This window comes from Salvia miltiorrhiza, chromosome 6 (assembly GCF_028751815.1).
Source record: "Salvia miltiorrhiza cultivar Shanhuang (shh) chromosome 6, IMPLAD_Smil_shh, whole genome shotgun sequence".
Classification (NCBI taxonomy): domain Eukaryota; kingdom Viridiplantae; phylum Streptophyta; class Magnoliopsida; order Lamiales; family Lamiaceae; genus Salvia; species Salvia miltiorrhiza.
In genome coordinates, this window is record NC_080392.1 from 19,093,059 (window position 1) to 19,115,768 (window position 22,710).

A 22,710-nucleotide genomic window follows, 5' to 3' on the forward strand; every position below is an offset into this window, starting at 1 on the left:
AATGGATGGCGACGACGACCATTTAACAGTGGTCGACAACATGAATTCGAGTGGAATTTGTTAAAAAAAATACTTAAAGGGTATTGTGATAAGAGTATCTTTATAGTTGTAACAAGGTATTATCTTTCATTAAAAGCAAAATTAATATTATATTCTTTGCCTCTAGATAATAATAATATGGTGTATGGTGTCGCACAAATCATCAAATTATCTATTTACCGTAAAGTATAAGTAATTGATCATAACCTAGCGGATTTTGTACAAACCATCGGTATGGTTGTATTATAAATCGATATTTGTCTATCTTGACTACAAGATTATACTAATACACTTTGGGTTATACTGGACAAATGAGATTATTCTTTTTACACTAACTAGATAAAAGAATAAAAACATTTGTTGTTATGGATGCTAGTTTTTCAATTTGAATATAATCACACATAAATATATGAATGTTTATAACTTTAATTTATCAAACCATCACCATTTGAATCAATATTCTCGATAGATTAGATAATGACGTGATATATATGGTGGGTCTCATAAGAGCTCATAAAGGTTTTCGTGTATGAATTGGACAATAACTGCAAATTGATTAAATATAAGTTATTTTTTAGTTGGGTGTTGAGAGGATTGAATTAGTATTCTCGTCACTCACCTTTATAAATGGTAACCATGATATGCATGAGCACCTCTTTTTCAAATGTGAATGGACAAACAAGGTTTGTGAAATAATAAAAAAAATGGCTTAAAATGAGACCTTTAATGACAACCTTACCAAGTGCAATCACACACATCACTCTTAAGTATGAGTTTTTGACAGTGTAGCAATAACTTTTTAGTGGACCTTTTTTCTTTTAGACCTAATTATTGATGATGGAGTTGAGTCATGTTACCAGACCGAACATCAAAAACTTAAGTTGTGGACCTAATTATCGATTGACTTAATCTGTGTTTATAGATCGAACATGATAAAATTAAGCTAATTAGGAGGCCCATCCTAATTTATCCTCTAGGTTATATCCTGCAAATTTGTAGGTTGAGTGGGTGAAATTCTTTACTCACAAGAACGAGGTTGAGAAAAGAATGAGATTTTGGTTGAAAACAAATATGAGGTTTTGTAGATTTCACCCACTCCTCGATTGGACTGTGAAAGAAAATATAACCGAAGTTGAAACTTGGAAGCACCATTTGCATCAACGTCTTATCTCTAATTGCAAGCAATTGAAACATTTTTTAAATGAGTTTTAATTGTTGCATGCAATCATAAAAGCATTAATTGGTAATCCATGTATTTAAGAGTATAGAATAATACTCAACTATATTGCCATTATGTAGACATTCCGAAAGTACCAGCAAATGTACTTCCTGAAGCTAGTACAATAACTATCACTGTACTTGTTCATGTCTGGAACAATATGATAATTATCATTGTGAATTTTTAGCTGTTATTTCAAGAGTTATCTTATGGATATGCATAGATTCAAATATCTTGATCTTTTGGTGCATTATTGGATAAGTTTTACATATAGACTCTTTCTTTATTGATCAAGTTAGAACTCTTGCTAGGGTTTGATTATTTAAGAGCTATAAAGAAGATGATTTGCTGTTGTTGCTTTCATTGTTATTCTACTGATATTGGAGAGAATATTTTCGCGCTTATTTCCAGATTATACAGTGTGTGAGTGTGTGATCTAGTTAGTCGCTTTTCTCATACTGTTCTTAAGCGATTGGTTGGAATTGTGCTTTCTTGTTCATTGTTGGTTTCATCGAACTGTTGGTGGAAGATATTTTCGTATGGTTTAGATGGTAAATGTGTTGTGTTCACACCTATGGAGTAAGTTGTTGTCTTACTCTCAATTGTCCATTGTTGATGAGATTTTGGGAAGATATATATGCTAAGTAAGATTTAGTCTTAGCCCACGTTTGGTTGAGTGTTTTTAGAGGTTGGAAAGAGAATCAAGTAATTGAATCCATTACTTGTTGTTTGGTTTGAATAATGAGATAATCATTAACCTTATTTGAGGGTAACCCAAACATCCAATTTCTTACCCCTCAAAATAGAAGGGAAACAAAAGAAAGGAAATCCCTTACTAATGATTCATTTTCATTGTTAAACCAAACACTCAATAAAAGTAATGATTATTGTTACCATTCCACTCATTTATTTGATTTCATTCCCTTCCCATTCCTCTACTTGAACCAAACGAACACTTATTGTGTAAGTTCTTTGTTTTAAAATATAGTGGATCATTTACCTTGGGTAAGACCCCTCATACATAAATGTTTGATCACCGAACTGAATAATCATTCTTGGCTATTCTTTATTGTTTTAGTAGATTTTGTGATATTGTATCTGCGCATGTACTTACTTTTTGTGTGTACGAGATTGTGTTTGGATAGGTGACAATTTCACATGCCTAACTCTATCTATTAGTACCAAAATATGTTTTGGCTCTATGTATCGGTTGATTATATCATGCATGTTCAAATAAATTTAAACTTGTTTATCAGTGGATAGTATATATATATATATATATATATATATATATATATATATATATATAGAAAAGTTAAACAGAGAATGCTAAATATTTAGAGAATAGAGAATTCGTGAAATAAAAACGAACAGATTTACAATTTTTACGAACAAATCAATGTACCGCATGAACAGCAATTTGCCCCGGGTTCGAATCCTGCTGGTGGCGAGTTTTTCTCTTTTTTTACTAAATACGTCTGTTCGTTAGTTATGTTGATCTGTTCAAAATGAAATATACAATAATTCTCTGTTTAACTTGACCCTATATATATATTATATATATATATATATATATATATATATATATAACTGTGTTGGTCCCGAAACAATTCTCAGAAGTGTATGAGAGGGAAAAGTAATGTACTAAACTCATGAGTTGGCTTCGTAACCTTCATCCCCTTCAAATGAGTTTCTTATGAGATGACAAGTACAGTCTTCACAGATCTAAATCTAATGTTTAATACTATTATAGTAAGATTGTGAACAGCGGCTTAAAGCATTAAAAGAAGCAACACTATGGCACTGTTTCAAAATACTGTGTAAATACTCTGTCACGAGTTCTATCGATACAAGCAATACAAACCAAACAAAACAAAATCAATAATAATAACAATAAAGACAAAGTCAGATGTTAATAGTTGCATCCCACAACCGAAGCATCCCGTTACGTCCGCCGCTACAGATTCTCTTCCTCTCAAGATCAGAAGCCACACATCTAACCTGTAACCACCAAGAACAAATAAGGAACTAACCTAGTCAGGATTATTGTCTGCGATTTTCAGTTAGATAACCACTGCAACAAATTATCGCGTGAAAATTGCAATATTTTAGGTCTCACTAACTAAATGGAAATCCAGTAGTCCAAATGCAATGACCTGAAACTGAGATTTCATATAGAAACATATAAATATGAAAGATCAACACATTATGTCACTATGAGCAACTAATTGTGGGACGCCATCAACCACAAAAATTACTCGTCACCGACTTTTGTCAAGAGAGAGATGGAGGAATTATAAATTGAATACATTTTCTAATATCAACAGATTTCCAGTAGATAAATAACTTCTCAAGAGAGAAGAGCATATAATCCAGGATGAAGTCACAAATATTGGAGAACCAAATAAATACCGATTATCTCTTCAGAAAAATCTGATCTTACAGAATAGCTTATCATTAGTTTTAGTTTTTATCAAGCAAATTAATGAATTCCAACAGATGCAATTTAGAGTCTGGTAACTTATAGCATAACCATAAGAATGTTAATCAAATTATTGGAGTGAAGTAAGATCTCAATGACTTCACATGATACACTAATAAAGGTACTAAGCATAAGTAGGGAGGAGAAACCTAACCATAGCAACTGATTTTTGTGGAGTCCTGTAGAGTTGCCATCCAGACATCTTTGAACCTGAATTTGTCAGTCCACTAAGTCTCTCTTGAGGTCGATGGAAAAGGGACATCGAATTATCAGCTGCTCCTATCCCTAACCAGTGCTCACCCGCATTGATAGATAGTATGGGAGAACTATGAACAGTAACATTCTTGACACATCTTATGCCACCTATAAAATAAAAAGTATTAGTCGCACATGGATTTTAATGAAACAATTCAGAAACAGCAAGGATAGTTACATTGGGTTAATAGTTTATGTTACTATAAGAAATATTTTCCAGTCACTCAGTAAAAACAGCAGGAGGAACTCGTGAATAGTTTTGAGTTGAGCGTCCATTCATTAATTAAGACTGCAGCAACCAACCATTTCATGTTGGAAGTTCCAATTGAAACTTGCCGGCTAAAAGACGTATCCGATGAGTAGACGTCGACATTTTGACTTGCTACGTCAGCTTTAATTGAGCGAAAATTGAATTTGTGGCAAAATTACAACAACATTAAAGTTCATTTATTTTTTGACTCCTTTCAAAGTTCATATGCAAAACCAAATTACCCTCAAAGTTGGTGTATTTAGACGCTATAAAATAGTATAAAATAAAAGAACTCCATATAATTTGAGTACATGTCAAATTATGTGCAGAAAATAAGATGAAGATTTGAGAAAATTGGAGACCAAATTCAGAACAAACAGATCTTAGAATTGAGAGTTCAAAACTGCATTTTAAATTTCCAAACAACTGCAAACTAAGTATCAGCTGGTGGTAAATATCTCTACACTGTTAGAAAGCTTGGAATGAGAAAGCATCAAATGTCTGTTATGAGTTCTGACATACGATGCTTTTCCATATATGTGTCCATAAAACTAAAATCACAGCTCTTACCATCATCTGTTTCCCAAAACCGAATAAGTCCATCATTTGATCCTGAATAAACGAAAGTTGAACAAAAATAATTAGTACTGTAATTTCTCACATATTCATGCTCAAGCCAAAATAAACTTCATCTTAACCTGTAATAATCCCTTTATCAGTTATAGAGTATTCCACACAGAGAACTGGACCATCATGGCAAGCAAGAACAGCTTCACATGTTCCTTGAGACACAGACCACACTCGGGCAGTCCAATCATCACTACCTGTAATTACAGTTTCTCCAACCATTCTTATAGACCTGTGCAATAATTATGGAATATTTAATCACCAGAATTAGATGTACCATTATGTCTCGAAGGCCAATAAACTCACCTAATCCATTTTGAATGACCTAACAGCTTGTGCATCTGTCTTCCAGCCCTAATGTCCCAAATGTTTGCAACCCTTAATGTGAATGTGCGAAAAATCAGGCTAGAAGACTAAGAAATGAGAAAACTACCAACTATTGGCAGAGGTCAGCACATATATCATTTTCTTACATATATAACAAAAATCTAGACAAGTTTAAGGGGTTTACCCATCTCTGCCTCCAGCAGCCAAGATCCCGCTGGAGTCATCATATTCCATGCAGAGAACTGCACTTGAAAAACGGCCTACCGTTGCAACACAGGTATCTGTCCTTACATCCCACATCTTCACAGTGCCATCATGTGCAGCTGTGAGGACACGCTCACCAGATAGCATCTTTACAATGCTGACCTGAAAAGAAGCATGATGAGAGTGACAATGATTTTGATAATATAGCAATGAATTAATATGCATATAAATCCAATAGACATGCGGATATGAATTAACAGCAAGAAACTCAAGAGGAGAAGAAAATACTTAAATGAAATTCGTACAGCAAAAGAGAACATATATGACGAAGGAATCTCCAAAATTGTGAAAACTTCTACTTTCTTGTACAAAACTCAGGACTAAAGGTTTATCTCAATTAAAAGCTGCTACAGTAGTCCGCTTATTTTAAGCATAGATTTTCCTTCGTATTAACAGCAATTCAGTAACTATAAAGTAAGCATTTACTAATATTTTGGATACTTCCAAGTAGATCGAAAACCATAACCATACATATATCTATACATATATATATATAGAGAGAGAGAGACAGAAAGAGAGAGAAAGGTTTCATTTAGAATGCTTTGGTCTGGGTTCGAATCCTGGAGGTGGCGAGACTTTGACCATATTAAATAGATACATCTGTTCATCAGTTATATTGGTTTATTCGTAGAATTTATTGATTGGATCATTATTTTCATTTCTCACGAAAAATAAAATTCTCAATAGAACCACACCCTATATATGTATATATGTATTTTGGTGTGTGTGTGTGTGTGTGTGTATACACACACACCAAAATACAGAAACAAGTATATATCAGGCAGCATAACATTAATGCTCCAGACAAACCTGTGAATCATGGCCCTTCAGCTCTTCTAAAAGCTGAGTGGTCTGTTTATCCCACACAAACACAGATTGGTCATCTGAACCAGATACCACCTTCCCTCTATCAGAGCTTATGGCTCGGACAGTTCTGTAGATATAGAAACAAGGTATGAATGAACTCGTAAGCTTTCAGATGTTTTAGTAACAGAGATCCAACCACATAATTTCCTACATAGTGTAAGATGACCTCCACAAGAATGTTCTGGATGCATATGAATATCGATAATTCCAGCCCATATGACCACATAAAGAGATCACAAACACAGGAAACATAGGATAGAGAGGGGAAGAGATGACAAGACATGTCCTGCAGATACCTAGTGTGTCCCTTCAACGTTGCCCTGAGCTCAGAACCACGAAGACTAGGATCCCATATCTTTACCTGCATTTTTCATAAATATTAGATCACTTTCAAGACACTTGGAATTTCATGGTCATGGGAAATTTTGAACTGTAAGAAAGGTTTATATATTTTAGCATTTGGGCATCGTCAGAGTGGCTTGAAGTACGGATTGCAATAGTCATAAAAGGGGTATGACATGAGACAACTTTGAGCATCCCAATCAAGGGTCCTGCCGAAAAATGTTTGAATCATGCATTTGTAATTCTAAATTTTTTCAAAAATATAATCTTTACATAGGTAAGTGGTGGTCAGTAGAACTTTTGGCTTTCAAAGATGAAACATTATTATGCATGTAAAGGAAACAAGAGTAGTGTAGTCATGCTGTCACCAAAATAATGAAGAAACTTTGAACTACAATATTTTTATCTTACTGTGCAGTCTGTGCTTCCACTGATAAAGAACCCAGCATCTTCACGGTCACCAACTAGGTCCCAGACTTCTCTTTTGGTCACACAATGTAGAGCAGTGACTGCACCACTGTGACCTCTTAGCATGCGCAAGCTGGTCTGCACCTTCTTCTGCCCTGCTGCAGGCACATCTTGCTTGTAAAGAGATCCATTCTCATTTGTAGCTGAATTAACAAAAAATCATCATGATCCCGGAACAGAAACAAGATTAGGATAAGTTGCTACATTCTACAGAAGAGAAATGTACCTGAATTTCCACCATCAGATGTCCACTTACGGACACGACTAAAAGAACTGGCCTTCTCTCTGCTAAACATGCTCTGAACCCAGCTCCTTCCATCACCAGATGCCTCTGATGATTGCTCAGTGCTGTCTCCAGCATCTTGTGGACGTGGAGAAGGCAAACCAAATGAGGATACTGATTGAGTTTTTCCAGCATAGATTCCCCAATATCCAATGCAAATTTGTCGAATATGTGACAGGAATCCCCGTATCTTAATCTGATACAGCATATGCGAAATAGCAGATGTAACATAACAAAATTTACAAGGTAGAGCAATATTAAGGGAGCAATATAAAAACAGATCCAGGAGCACATCAAAACCACTTGCACTTGATAAGCAAGTTCATCAACTATGAAGACAAGGATATGACTTCAGTAATCAGGACTCAAACATAGGAGTTTCCACAAAGTACCCTGATATTAAACGTCTAATGAGCACACATATATTCGACTATTGAACCAGCAATATGATCAAAGATGTATTAGCAAAATTTATTTATTAGTATTAAAATGCTCAGACCAAGGCATTCTGGTATCACTCATGCCAAAAGTATAGACCAAGGCGTCGTTCTGCAAGAATGTGGTGGATGTGGTTCTCATTAGGGCTGGTATCCAATGCCAGAGATGGCATTCTACAGACCAAAAACAGGGAAAATGACAAAAGAGTTGAAGATACATGAATCATAAGAATGTTCGAGAAGACTCAACACTGCAAAATGTTGCGGATAAAGTTTATCGTAGAAGGTCGAAAGCGAGTGTCTAGCCGCTTTGCTTAATATTTCCTAAGTTGTTAGCATATTATGTTTTAGTCCAGTTTAAGTTTGGGCTGCTAGTTCCTGTGTGGGCTTAGCAAACCTTTTTATCCTTAAGCTTCTCTTGGAAGTTACTCTTGGCTTTCCTTGGAAGGTCAAGCTAGGAAATAAAAGAAGTATTTCTCCTTCAGAGAGAAGGGTCGGGGATTTTTTGGCTGGAAACTCAGCGGTGTTGTTTGCCGTTTGAACAGAGAGAGTTCCTCTTCTGATGTAGTTTATCATTTGATTATCTTATAATTCCTCTTGGTTTGGTATTTGTGTTTCCCTTTACTTCTATCACAAAACTAGAGAATGAGCAATTCAAACACAGGCACAACATCTACATAGAAGTATCATAATCCAGGGAAGTTCATGCAGAATTTCATTGGGTTGATTTCCATATCTAATGCATTGATTTTTTCAATTTTGATTGTTTATTGTTTTGGATTCAATCTTACAAGTAAACTTTATTAAAGTTACTGTCAAAGAACAGAACTGTTGAGGTAACTTCTTAGTTGCATATGCTGCAAACTGATTTTATGAATAATCATAAAAGCAGTTAAGCAAAATACAACCTGTAGTGAGTGTTCAATGCCCCAATCAGATGCAACTTACTTTAATTACTTGGGCCATTTTTTACCCGTCAAAGATCCCAGGGTTCGCACAGGTCATAGCTACTATGCTTACTTTAACTATTTTTTAACTGTAAAAAGTTATATACAGTTACTATAGTATTCACATTTCTAATATTTAAAAATTATTAATTTATAAAATTGATGGGTCCTATGTATTTATATAGGGATTCTCCAAAAAATTATTACTTCATTATCTTATTAAAATTGATGCTTTTTGAACTGGCCCAAGTTGGGACCAGGATAAAATTAGTATTCTAGAGACTTTATTAATTTATTGAGTATTAATTTGGTGTTATTTGGGTAAAAGAAGCCCTATCATGGATTCTCAAGTAGTCCCAGGGCACTGAAGCTGCTAATCATGTAGTTTCTCGACAACAAATTGTATCAGATATATGAGGAAGGAAAACTATGCACCCTTTGAAGCCGTAAGCAACACAGCAGGCAAATATGGCCATTAAGTACAAATTAATTCAACTTACTATGTGTTTGTAACCAATGTTGTTCTTCCCTGCTATTGTTTCAATCATGTACCATGTATCAGTTTCGGCAATTCCCAAACCAGCCTTCATCACATACAGAAGACAAATCAAGAGCGTGAATAGAAATACTTACGGCGAGATGAGAAATATACCACCAACAGATAGAATAGAAGAAATACCATATGTGTAGCAAGAACGATTAGTTGCGTTGTTACCAACATCGCATAATTGGTTGACCTAACATTACAACAGCATAAAAATAACTGATCAGTGTATGCCTAGATGTTGTAAAGTTCATGTCTATAAGGAAGTCGAAAAATAAACAGATGTCTATAAATTTTGATATTTCTGACAAGCCCAAGAAAACAGTATAAGGTTGCACAGGATACTCAGAGAGGTATGTTCCAGATAACTATTGAACTAAACAACCATATAAATTGCTGATTGTATACAACACTTGATGAATTATACTAACCAAACAGCAAAAGGAGTGTCCATTCTATTATTTGAGACAAAAAAGAGTTTCAAGAGACAATATCCTTACTTGCTAGAAAAGCGGTCAAGCAGATCATCAAAGTAGCCTTCCCAAAAGCTGCAATATGCAGAGGATAATGAAGAACTTATTATACACATAAATTCATATTACTTAAGAAGAAACATTATCAGGTAAACATTTATTTTATAGATTAGCCCTTAAAAATTCTAATCTTCTTTTTCTAGAAACAAAGATAGCTAGATTTGTCTCCATGGTGAAATTCAATATCTTCAAACATTATCGCATCGGGAAGATCTTATGTATACTAACCATAAAGATATTTGGCAAGCATTAAAGTACAGTTATCAGGAAGAATTAGTGCATCATATATTTAGGCTCAATGGCTATGCTGGGACTCCAAACAGTGTTTAGCACAAAAGCCTCAATGGTTCTTTATTGTCTTACCAAGGAACATACTTGTAAGTACTTGGTGTTATTGGAAGTCAACTGATTTCAGTCAAAGTCCAGCACATCAATCGAGAATGTTCAATGTAACTGATTTCACCATATATTGATTTTATGAAAAATAGATGTCTTGAAGTATAGACTTAAAGCTTATATCAAGTGTGCAGACAATGATTTTGAGCGTCAAGCTTTAAATGCTCTGATTATCAGTAAACTGGTTCTACATACTGTTCTGTAATGGGAGTATAATGTAACAACCATAAACCCCTGGGGGTCCAGCATTAGGTAAATGACCCAAGACAATATACTGGAAATGCAAAACAGGACACCCAAGTCCCAAAGAAGTAGCTAGCATGCAGTCATATTTGCGGTAAAATACTTATATTCCATTAATTAACCCAAACTAGCTAAATACTTCCCTCCGTCCACGAAAAATATGTCTACTTTGCCATTTCGATCCGTCCACCAAAAATATGCCTAATCTATTTTTGGCAATATACCCACAAACACTCTTAACTATTATACTCCTTATATCTACTTATTTACAAAAAAAATACCCTTATTGGACCCACCTTAAAGCAACTAAATACCACAAATGTTGTGGGACCCATATTCCACTCAACAACACTCAACAAAATTCTTAAAACCCGTGCCAAAGCCATTTAGGCATATTTTTGGTGGACAGAGGGAATAACATCTATCTGTCAAGTTGTTAATTTTCTTCATTAAATGTTTCCCAAAGAGAGATCCTAGCCGAAGTCAGACTCGAGAATGCCATTCACCAAATGATCTTTGAAGCACTATAGTATTCTCTTACAAATTTTTGGTAAAATGAATGGCTTATTTCGAAAATTTCTCCTTTTCTTTTAGCATAGGCACTCAAGTCACCTGTCCTCTTTTCCTATGTCAACCTGACAGTGCTGACACATTTCTCAAAGTTCTCCTTTTCTTTTAGCAGAGCCACTCAACTCAACGTTCCTCTTTTCCCTATTTCTTAATAAGCTTAGTATTCTAACCATAGCCTTTTAATAAGTTACTTATCATTAATGCATCCTCAAACAACCTGTCCTTTAGGTTCAATATTATGCAATTTTTTATTGATTACAGATCAGATTCTTGTAATGTATATTCATTGACCAACTTCTCGTTGCACATATAAGGTTCTAGTCCCAAGTTTCTACAGAGCACCATAATGATTTGAAACAGAAGAATGGTGATCAATAGACCAAAATAAGGCGAGCAGAATATAATAGTCAAAGACCAGATATTACAAAAAATATGAAGATGGAAAGCCCAAGCTCATATGAGAAGAGATGCATACCGTAACTCATCCCATATGGAAAGAGAGCGAAGGTGGCGCTGAATATGATCCGGGACATTGTTCACATCTCTCTTGTACATTTCAGCAGAAACTTCAAGGGCATCTCTAATAGTTGTCAGGTCATTCCTAGCTGTAGCACGGTTGATGGCTGTTTTGAGCTGTATTAATACCACATAAATTAGTTTAGCTTCATAGTTGACTTACAGATGCTCGTCCATATCAAGCAATCTATTATATGAACAAACAAAATAGTGGCAAAACTGAAAAGAATTTTTCCACCCAAAGTCATATGTTTACTTTCATCTCCAATGTAATTTTGTCCTCTATCAAATAAAACAAAACATCTCTTTTGTTTACTTTCATCTCCCAAAAACCCCATTACTGAAGAGTTTTCCATGTAAAATCATTATCTAATGGTCTTCTTATTTTGGTCAAAGAAATCATAATAAAAGAAACTGCTCTTAGTTCTCTTTTGTGTTATGTTAAATAAACAACAAACAGTATCATCATACATCACGCACAAAAGGTAAAGAAAAATGATGACTTCAGCTAGTACAAGAAAGCCATTAAAATTGGTAATCATGACCTAGCTTCAACAATTATTAACCCAACATACCAGTTCTTTCACTGCTATAAACTGCTCTTCCGTCAACTGGCAGGTCCATCCCTTTTTTTGTGGGGAGGGGAGGGGTGAGGGTATCAGGGTCAGGAGACGAGTCATAACACAACATGAGAACATTACTTAGTTTCTGAGATTGAAATGTACCGAATGAATGTGCTCTCTTATGCATTCAACAAATCCGCTACCACCAATTCCCTCAGCATCGGACTCAATTAAAGCTGGTAACAATTAACAATTTCATATGGTCATTCATTTATGCCAACGGGGACAAAGATATAACCAATATAGTTTCAAAAGAATAGTCACTGAATTTGGTCCAGACACGAAGGCCTACCAAGGATTGTTCCATACTCAAATGATGAAAGAGGATCATCAGTCGCCCCCAGTTTTAGAAGCCGTAGCCATAACCCCTGTCCAAATGAACCAAAGAGGTGTAGAAATTTTTGTAGAATAAAAGACAAAATCAGAAGAAAATCTTCTGCTTTTGGGTAAGATGGTAAAAGAAATCCACACATACTAAATCCCAAAAGAGAAATCTTACTATATTGTATGACAATTAGTTCAACCAATAAATAACCAATCAATAGATATACTAACACAAAAACCAAAATCTGGATAAAGAATGAAGAGAACAGACCCAAACAGAAAAACATTGTACCTGCAGCTTCACTTTAATGTCTAGGACCATGCGTTCCCTTTCAGCCTGCGAATTTTCATCAGATTTAAGTAACTATATATGACTGCTCAGTGAACCACACAAGCTACAAATACTCACAGCTCTTTCCCTCGGACTTAAGCTCTCAGCCTTAGAATCTTTACTGGTACGGGGTGACGGAGAACTAACAATGAAAAAGGACAATGTTCAGTCTCAAAGAGCAGGCAAATAAGTCTAGTAAGAAAAAAGACTCCATTTTCCTCATGTTATACCTAAGTGCATATTTTCCAGGATATTCAACAGCTCCACTGGCTGCCGCTAGAATCTGCTTCCTCTTTTCTTCCTGCTCTTCTGTTCTGATGTTTGCAGGAAACCTGTCATAGCAATATTTGGCACCTGATTCTGTAGAAGATAAAGAAGTAAAAGAGCAGTTCTGTTACACCACAAATCAATAACCTTCTTTAACGTGTCTGCAGTATCAAGCAGTATCCAGTTCAAATGATTGTTGAAATTACCAGGAATCCCCAATCCTGGGTCAGAAATAGTTACGATATCAGGCTCTGCTGAAAGCGAGGGAAGGATCGATAAAGCATTCTGTCCCCTGCCAATAGCATCTTGTAACTTATCAAGAAGGTTGTTTCCATTTCCTTCAGAACCGAGACCTCTCTCCAAATAATCTAAGAAACCTTGGGATTCTAAAAACTGGCTGATCTGTTAAAGTTGCACATTTAACATGTATCCTGAGTCATTGTCAATGAAGACAAGCGAAAAAAAGTTGCAACAAACTGCTAATTACAGCCCCATGAAAATAAGATTAAATCACTCACCATAGCATCAGGTGGCTGGTTACTCGACCTGGACCGCTTCTTCAGAAAAGCCTGGCTGTTGAAGATATGAGTGGCAGTGTTTTCCTACCAATTTATAGATCAGTTGCAATCCTAGATTACTAATCGCTAAACCAACAAAGAAAATTCGGTAAATTGCGTACAATAAAATTGCGATAGCCACCTAAAATTGACCCAAAGAACTTCAGGAATATAAACCTGCAAGAACCAAAATATTATTTAATGGATGAGAAAGCCATGATACAACATTGGCGAAGCAGTGGCTGCATGTCTTCAGTGATGAACAGCTAAAGATTACATTATTTGACTCATTACCAAATAAAGCCAAGTATAATTTGAATTCATCATTTACTGCACAATGTCGAACACAAACCGTAAGAAAACATGCATGGTTGATAACAAACTCAAAGCATGAGTTGTGGGTTGAGCTTATTGCAAGTCAGAAGCACCCTAAGAGCTCAAGGTAACATGTGAACGTAACTTGATGACTAACTTGTGAACGTGAAAACTAATACTATGTGTGAACTACCAGTTTACCGCAAGCAAGAAGAATAACAAAATGACATTATTTTTTTAAGAAAATAATACAGTTGAATTCTTCTTTGTTGAATCCAATTGAAGGATCTTAATTTGAACATATGCTCGTGAAAAGGACGGTGCAACTCATGCAATGACTTCAGAATTGAAATTGAATTTATTTGGATATGTTTCAACTATAATCAAATGCAGAATTACAACTTCTAACATGTAAACGAGATTATAAAACAGGGCATCCTACATAGTCTTGATGCATAATACCTAAAGGGTGACAAATCCCTTTCTGTGAATGTCCGATTATGATGACCAGATCAACAGTTTAATAATTACTATATAAAAGTTTAAATTGGGGCAAAACATGACCTAAGATGGAGATCATGATCCTCCCCCCAAGGCCTGCTATCACCTCTAAGGCATTGCTCAGAGAACAAACCATACTTCATCTGGTCTATGCCAACAACATTAGGATACAACAGCTTCAATATCTCACCACGCAAAGAACTATGCTCTGGCTCAGGTATGGAAGGTATTTCCTCAGTCGTGGTGATGAGGTTATGCTCAAGGTCAACCACTACTACCTGCAATGGAATACCAAAGATTTTTATCTGATATTTAGCAGTAAAAAATAGAATGCACCAGAGACATCAGTTATTTAGAGACAAAGAACGTACACAAATTTTCAACTAGATAGCATAAGTTCATTGCATAGGTTAAATAAGTAAAACATAATCAGATACCATTTTTTGGAATGCCTGACAAGAATGAGGCATGAATATCACAAGCTTGGCTAATTTTTAGAATATTATGACATACTTGAATGAAAGCAACAATCTGAAAAAGTATTGAAGATTTTTATCAGAAACTTATAAGTGACAGAAAGTCAGTTGCAGTTTAAGATTTGAGGAAAGAAATAATGACAAAAATTAAGAACTAAGGTTATGATGTATAAAAGAAGGGTTTTGGCAAATAAAATCACAAATTATTTTGAAATTGCAATTTTAACGTGACTTTTTAAGTGTGGAAATTAAATGACCACCTTTTCAATTTTTGATATTTCATCCCCCCAATTTTTTTCTGTCGCCGAAGTGCTGAATTATCCTATATCTGCACCCTAATTATCAATATTCAACAATTTTATTACAAACGACGTCGTAACATGAATATTATGTGACGAATTAATCCATGTAAATTCTAATTCAACATTTCGGTGATTGAAAAAAATTGGGGGGACAGAATTGCAAAAATTGAAAAGGAGGTGGTTTAATTCTCCACACTTCAAAAGTCACGCTAAAATTGCAATTTCGAAATAATCCGTGGTTTTATTTGCCAAAACTACATAAAAGAAATGTCAAATACTTTCTTATCATAGCTGGAATATGCTTTAAATTAATCACATTCCCGCAGATCACTGTGACACTGGACTATAACCATGGAAGAAGGCTGCTAAATAGTAGCATTCATCTACCAAGCCCTAGCCAATATAAAAATGCTACTCCGATTTACTCACAGTCATGACACAGTAATCCTCCCAAATACTTTCTCAAGAAAATGTGAAATGAATAATTTCACCGATTTAGCTATATTAATTCATGTGACTCATGTCATATCATTTAGAATTGTGTAAATAGTAAAGTGGCCGAAGAGGATATTATATTACTCAAAAACAAAATTAGACTTCACAATAATCATAAACATTTCATGATATCAAAAACAAACAGTGGTTATTAATGCTTTGGACATGAAGTGGTTTGTTAGAAGTTACTTGAGAATCACAGTAAGCATAATAATTCAATTTTAAAATGAGACTTGACTCAATTACATAAAATAAAATGAGAAACTAATCTACTTATTTGATAATCAAAACACTCAAACTCAACCTCAAGTTTGATACAAAACTCATATTAAACTTGAATGATGCCATATTCATTCGAACTTATTTGTTCATAATATTAAACTAAGGGCTCCATGATCACAGTCGGTCATTAATATGTATCTTAATTAATTAAATATAACCAACCATTAAATAAAAAAGAATGCAACCCAACCCCCAAAATAAGCCCACAAGAAATATACAAAACTGGAGTCAAAGTTGTCCAGAGTTCATTAATCATGGGAAAAGTTGCAGAAATAGTGATAGTTTCTAGAGCCCAAAACCTCTAGCTGTAGCATGCTTCTATTGTGTTTTTTCTCTAATTGCCTGTTTGTCACATCAGAAGAACATTTTACTTCCTTCTTTAAAACTTAAACTAGAAAGATTAAGCTTTTTTTTTCACAACAAACTGACAAAGATGAAAGATGACCAACAACTCCCCCAGCGATAATTTATCAAAGTATCAGATGGCATAAGCCCAACAGTTGTTGGATCAGACGAATTGAATTCACTCTAAAATGTAGCATTTGTAAGGACATGAGGTTTTTTAGGTCTGTTATGACTTATGATTTTAACACAACGTGATAATTCAAGATAACCTATGCTGAAAAAATAAAAAAACAAAGGAGGCAAAGAAAAGAACACTAATGGCCTACAGATCCAGAAAAGGCTAGTGAATTGATGGAAGAAATTGGCATTTAATGTAGAGTTTATTTGTATTTAAATTCAAGAAACCCAAGAATGAACTTACCCCATCCATAACCAGTCCAGAAGTGTCAACACCTGAATGAAGACCCATCATGTATGGTGTCGGAGCATCAATATAGTCAACTCCACTGAAAAACAGTAACGGAATGTAGACATGCTTCAGCACAACAAACATAACAAGATCAGAATGCCTTCGTTTCATATATTTCAAGAATAGTAATCTTAAGAATAAAGAACTACACTGTTTCAGACTAGTGCAATCATTTTTTTTTCTAGAAACCTAAGTGTAAACTCACCTGCCACCGAAATGGATATATTAAATGGCATATGGTCTCCGATACAAGAGTTAGAAGAGAATATCTGCACATATTATTTGAACAGAAGAGTTAGTTAAGCAAAGAACTGAAAACACAATATAAGAATAATTTCTCTACAGAAGTTTGTGATATCTAACAGGAAGCAATTAATGCGGAAAACTGGAAGGGTCAAAGCAAGAATTGAAAGAGAACTTTATAATCAATTTTTCGATGTCAATAATACTAAGAAAGGGCCCAAAGCGCAGCTCTTAAACCTTTATTTATAGGTTAAGAATCATCCCTGAACTAGGAAACTATAAGTTAAAGTAACTAAATACTAGGGTTCCAATACTATTATACTAATTGTCTTGTCGATTGACTCGATTCTTCTTCCTAAAATATGCTTTGAGAGCTTCATTATTCCTATCATCTCCTCAAAGAGGCCAAAAGAAATGATCGCCCACAAGGATAGCGGGCTTATCTCTACCCAGATGACCTACAAGTCGCCCATCAAGTAATTCCCATATTAAGGAATCAGGTACTGGGAATACACAACTTAGACCCATGAAACAAGTATCTATCAATAATGACATAGTCAGCAAAATCCCTAAGATTTCCACTAAGAACTCTTGGAAAATGCTAGAAAAATCAGAACAAGTAGGGTATACCTCTTTCAACTTATCAAAGCCTACAACTGTAAGATCCCACTTATGCAGCAAAAGACACTCTACTCAATGCATCAACAACAACATTCTCAACACCTTGTTTGTGTTTAAGAACAAAGGAATAGTCTTGCTAATAATGAGCCCACTTGCATGTTTTTCTCTCAACTTCTCCTGCTCCTGAGCACTGATAAACTTAAGGGCATCATGATCACTACACAAAACAAACTCTTTTTGCAACAAATAGTATCTTCAATATTCAAAGAAACTATTTCTCATATATACCATACTTAAGTTATCTCTCCTAGAATCATTTGAGCTTTTTGCCAAAAGAATTGCTATTGGATGGATATCACCTCATATACCTATGCCTGAAGCATCACAAGCAACTTCATAAAACCTTGTTCAAATTGGAATGACGTAAAAACAGGGGACCTTTCTTTTGAATCACAGCAAAAGCTTCTTCACAAAAATTAAGCCATTTAAACTCATTCTTAAGAAGAGCATCGGTAATATGAGCCATAATGGTACTGGTGGTGGGGTTGAAAGAGTCATTCTAATGCACATCACGTCATATTTCTCAAATAGTCAATAGAAAAGGAAGTACAAGGAGCAATATCTTTATATATTAACTTCAAGACCAATTATAAGAACTAACTTACATCATGGAAAACGGCATACATCATCGCAAATGGTTACAGGTAAAAGGTGAAGACCAATTCTAAAGAACTAACATACATTGTGGAAAATGGCATACTTAAGATGCAAAATGTTACAGGTAAAAGGCTAAAGAAATTACTTGTATGAGCGAAGCAAAATCCGTCTTTCAAGCAACACGGCTGTAAATAGTTTGAGGAGATTATCAACATCCAAACACTGGACTAGAGGCTGGAAGGATATCTGTCATCATAATATATACTATTAATATCAACCAAAATTGTTGCAGATTGACTTCCAATATTATATAAAGTCATATATATGCAATTATGTATATATGAGAAAAGTAGTAGATGGCATACATCAACATGAGGAAACCCATCTTTGGCGGAACCTCTAAAGGAAGAAGGCTATTCTCGATAGCAAACAACACTCGCTCCTTTCCGGGAGTAGGCAAAGGTACATTGGAGACCAAATATGCTATAACATCCCAAAGTGGCTTACTGAAATAGTTTGAAGCAAAGAACATCAAGTAATCTCTAGAAAAGTAGTAATAGGCTCCAACAATAAAAATAATAGAAAAGCAAAACATAAAAATCTCATATTCAAATGTGAACATGATAAAACAATGATACTTTCTAGTTGCACTACCTTGACAGTGAAATGGCTCTATTCGTAACCCCGCCCCCCATTTCCATCAGCACACATGAAGGTTAAAGCATAGAAGACGGTGAGGATACAAAGTGTTAATAGGCAAAAATGCCATATTCTTTAAGTTGTATGTTAAAAATGCCCTACTTTATAAACTTAAGAATTTTATGCCCAAATTAAGTGAAGAACCTATTTTGCCCTTTGATGTTGATGGGTTTGCTTGGTTTTTTGTGAAAGTCTTGCACATTTGACCAATTTGACAGCTATCAGGCAAGAGTACATGTGCCCGTCCCGTGAAATGATCTGACTGCCCGGGCGGGCGGTCAGATAATCTCGCCACCCACCGTTCACATGTACTCTTACCTGATAGCTGACAAATCGTTGACTCATCTCTGTCAAATCGGTCAAATGTGTAAGACCTTCACAAAAAATCAAACAAATCCATCAACATCAAGGGTATTTAAAGAATAGGGCATAAGAAGCTTATGTTTATAAAAGAGGGCATTTTTCATATATAACTTAAGGAATACTGCACTTTAATTTTTCACTCAAAATACAAAACTCACATCATTCTATTCATTATGAGCACAATTTAATTCACACGACATTGTTGTGTTTATTCTATCTTCCACTTGAGTTAACAACATACTTATATATATATATAGGGTTGGGATCTATGAAGAATTAACTATATTTCGTTCTGAATAAGTCAATAAATTTACCGAGTAAATCACGCGACCGCACGAATAGTTATTTTACTGAATAAACACGTACATTTTTCGTTCATGCGCTCGCGTGATTTATTCAGTAAATGTATCGAGTTATTCAGCCTTCGTTGTTTCCTTCTACATTTAGCATTCTTTATTGATACATTCCCTATATATATATATATATGGTGTGGTTCCATTGAGATTTTTATTTTTTGTCAGAAATGAGAATAACAAATAAATCAATAAAATTTACGAATAAATAAATATAACACATGAATAGCTGTAGTTAATATGGTAAAAATCTTGCCCCCCTTCAGGATTCGAATCCAAAAGAGAATGCCTATTCATGCGTTACATTGACTTATTCATAGAAATTAATGACTTATTCGCACGTGTTCACATGCATTCTCAATTCTTCCAACATTTAGCATTCTCAACGGAACATTCCCCCCCCCACCTCTCTCTCTCTCTCCCTCTCTCTCTCTCTTTATATATGTATATGTATATGTATATATATATATAGGGTTGGGTTATCTTTCGTAAGAAATAAGAATACTACATAAATCAGTATATAGTGTATACCTCACAAATTTTTACTTTGGTTTGAATCCTGGAGAGAGCGAAAATTTTATCTAATTAATTAAATTTCGTTATGCAGTCATTACAACCAGCTTATGCAAGATATATACTGGCTTATGCATTCATTCTCATTTCTGACCACATTTGTCCATTCTCATTTGATCTTCTCCATATATATATATATATATATATATATATATATATATATGTATATATATATATATAAATACATGAACAAGAGATGGTCGATCTTGTATATGCGTTATATTTAATTGCTCACGGTATGACTATCTTTTGTTCATGGTTCTCACGCCATCCTTTACTTATGTATATATATCTAAAATAGGGGGAAAACAAAAAGAAAAACGTAATATTATGAGTTTGTAAGATCAAAGAGGTGAAAAATCAAGTTCTCAAGGTCAGGGATATGATTTATCCATCTCTTTCTTCTACATACATCAGTAAAAATAGTACTCCCTCCGTCCCAAACGAAATGTCCTATTTCTTTTTAGCACGGAGATTAAGAAATGTGTATAAAGTAAATAAAGTGGGTTGGTGGAAATTATTTAAATATTAATTATAGAGAGAGTGTGTATTGCCAAAAAAGGAAACAGGACATTTCGTTTGGGACAACCAAAAAGGAAAACAGGACATTTCGTTTGGGACGGAGGGAGTACTATATATTTATAAATCTCATCATATCCAGCATTATATCCACTAAACTATCTTTCCAATCCACCAAGTTATAAATCAATAAGGTACCATTATCAGCATAATCTCAAAGATTATTGCCAAGTAACCACTTTAGCTATACATTGTCGGGCTAAATTATTTATGAGATGAACACCAACCCTACCAAAATCTAGCAAGCTTACAGAACAAACAAAATGCAGGTCTAAGTGTAGACTAGCTAAAGCCAAATGCCGATAGTGAGCAGAGGCATGCATTGTCAGCCCTAAACTGATTGCACGCTGATATAATACACACTTAGGGGGGGTTGCTCTTGAGAATTAGCCTAGATAGACAAAAATAGTATAGACCAATCCATTGTTTACTAAGATGAATTGGAACTTTGGGATATCCTAAAGCCCGTGATAAAAACTATCATTTGAGCTAATTTTGCTTGATTCATATCCCATTGAAAGGGTGGGACTCAATCATGAAAAGTAAACACCCCTTAAAAGCGAGAAGATATAGAAAACAGGTTTTGTAGCTTTTCAAACCCCTAAACCACTAGCTAAAACCAAATGCCGGTAGTGAGCAGAGGCACGCATTGTCAGCCCTAAACCGATTAAACGGGGATATAATAAACACTTGGAAGCAAGAAGATAGAGAAATCAGGTTTCTTAGCTTTCCAACTCCTAAACCACATTAGATCCATATCAGTACCTGCTCCCAGAAGCCGAGAAACATAGCAGGAATATCTCCTCCAACGCATCGCGCAGAACCCCAAAGCTTGGGGCGCGCGAGACGAAACAGATGCACTTATCGGCAAAGGAGTTGGCGGGCAACCGGTACGCCTCCGCAATGTCCTCGCACACGGGATCGCGGAAAGCGATGCACGTCACATAAATCTTGGACCCGTCACCCTCAGTCAGCACAATGGGGTAGCTCCGGGGGAACGACGAGGGGTCATTCGAATCGAAGCCGGAGGCGTAGAATTGGGACCCCGCCGGCAAGACGCAGGTTGGGAGCTGCGGCGGCGGAGGAGGATAGAGGGTGTGATTGGGCGGGGGGTACTGATCGAGAAGAGATGGCAGGTACATGATGCCGGTGCCATGGTAGCCTCGGTTTCCATCTAGAGTTCGGATTTCCGGCCCGATTCCGCACACCACAAAGTATTCGAAGATTCGGGCCATATGGTTTCCGGATCTGGGGAGGGGTTTACTGCTTAACCGACGAAAATCATGGGTGGCTCTTGAGCGATTTGGTTTTCTGGTAGAAATGTGATGGAGTTTTAGAAGAAAGGAAGGGAGATTTTGAGAAGGCTTTAGTTACAGTGCAGTTTCTTAACCTTCAACTTACATATTTTCAGACGTTGGATTTTCTTACACAACAGTAAGCTGAGCATAAGAAATGTTTGGTAAAGTAAATATGAAATCTTATAATAATAATAATAATAATAATAATAATAATAATAATAATAATAAAATTTATTATCCTTTCAAAAAAATAATTTAAATCAATCTGAGTTTGAACAAATAATAATAAATCACCAATATAATAAAACTAATAGCCCAAACTAACTCTTAAAATTTCAAACTATATTATTATTAAAAGTTTATTTTTAAATAACCCAAAAATAATTAAAAATATAGACAATATAAAAATGGAAAAGGTAACAACAAAT

The 22,710-nt window shown here is 35.1% G+C and overlaps 1 protein-coding gene across 1 annotated transcript; it reads right to left on the bottom strand.

Annotated features, from left to right (window-relative positions):
- Positions 1-3,030: 3,030 nt before the first annotated feature.
- Positions 3,031-22,410, bottom strand: LOC130990342 (DENN domain and WD repeat-containing protein SCD1). Its single transcript, XM_057914563.1, is given in 30 exon segments — positions 3,031-3,254; positions 3,890-4,103; positions 4,816-4,857; positions 4,944-5,104; positions 5,179-5,250; positions 5,384-5,565; positions 6,274-6,397; positions 6,627-6,691; positions 7,084-7,283; positions 7,367-7,619; positions 9,308-9,391; positions 9,487-9,544; positions 9,852-9,899; positions 11,569-11,726; positions 12,185-12,235; positions 12,335-12,408; positions 12,525-12,600; positions 12,849-12,893; positions 12,966-13,029; positions 13,118-13,247; positions 13,361-13,556; positions 13,673-13,756; positions 13,834-13,888; positions 14,591-14,805; positions 16,849-16,962; positions 17,102-17,165; positions 18,563-18,663; positions 18,783-18,805; positions 18,808-18,923; positions 21,750-22,410. Coding segments are annotated over 30 exon segments (3,630 nt in total). The 5' UTR covers positions 22,220-22,410; the 3' UTR covers positions 3,031-3,163.
- Positions 22,411-22,710: the final 300 nt, after the last annotated feature.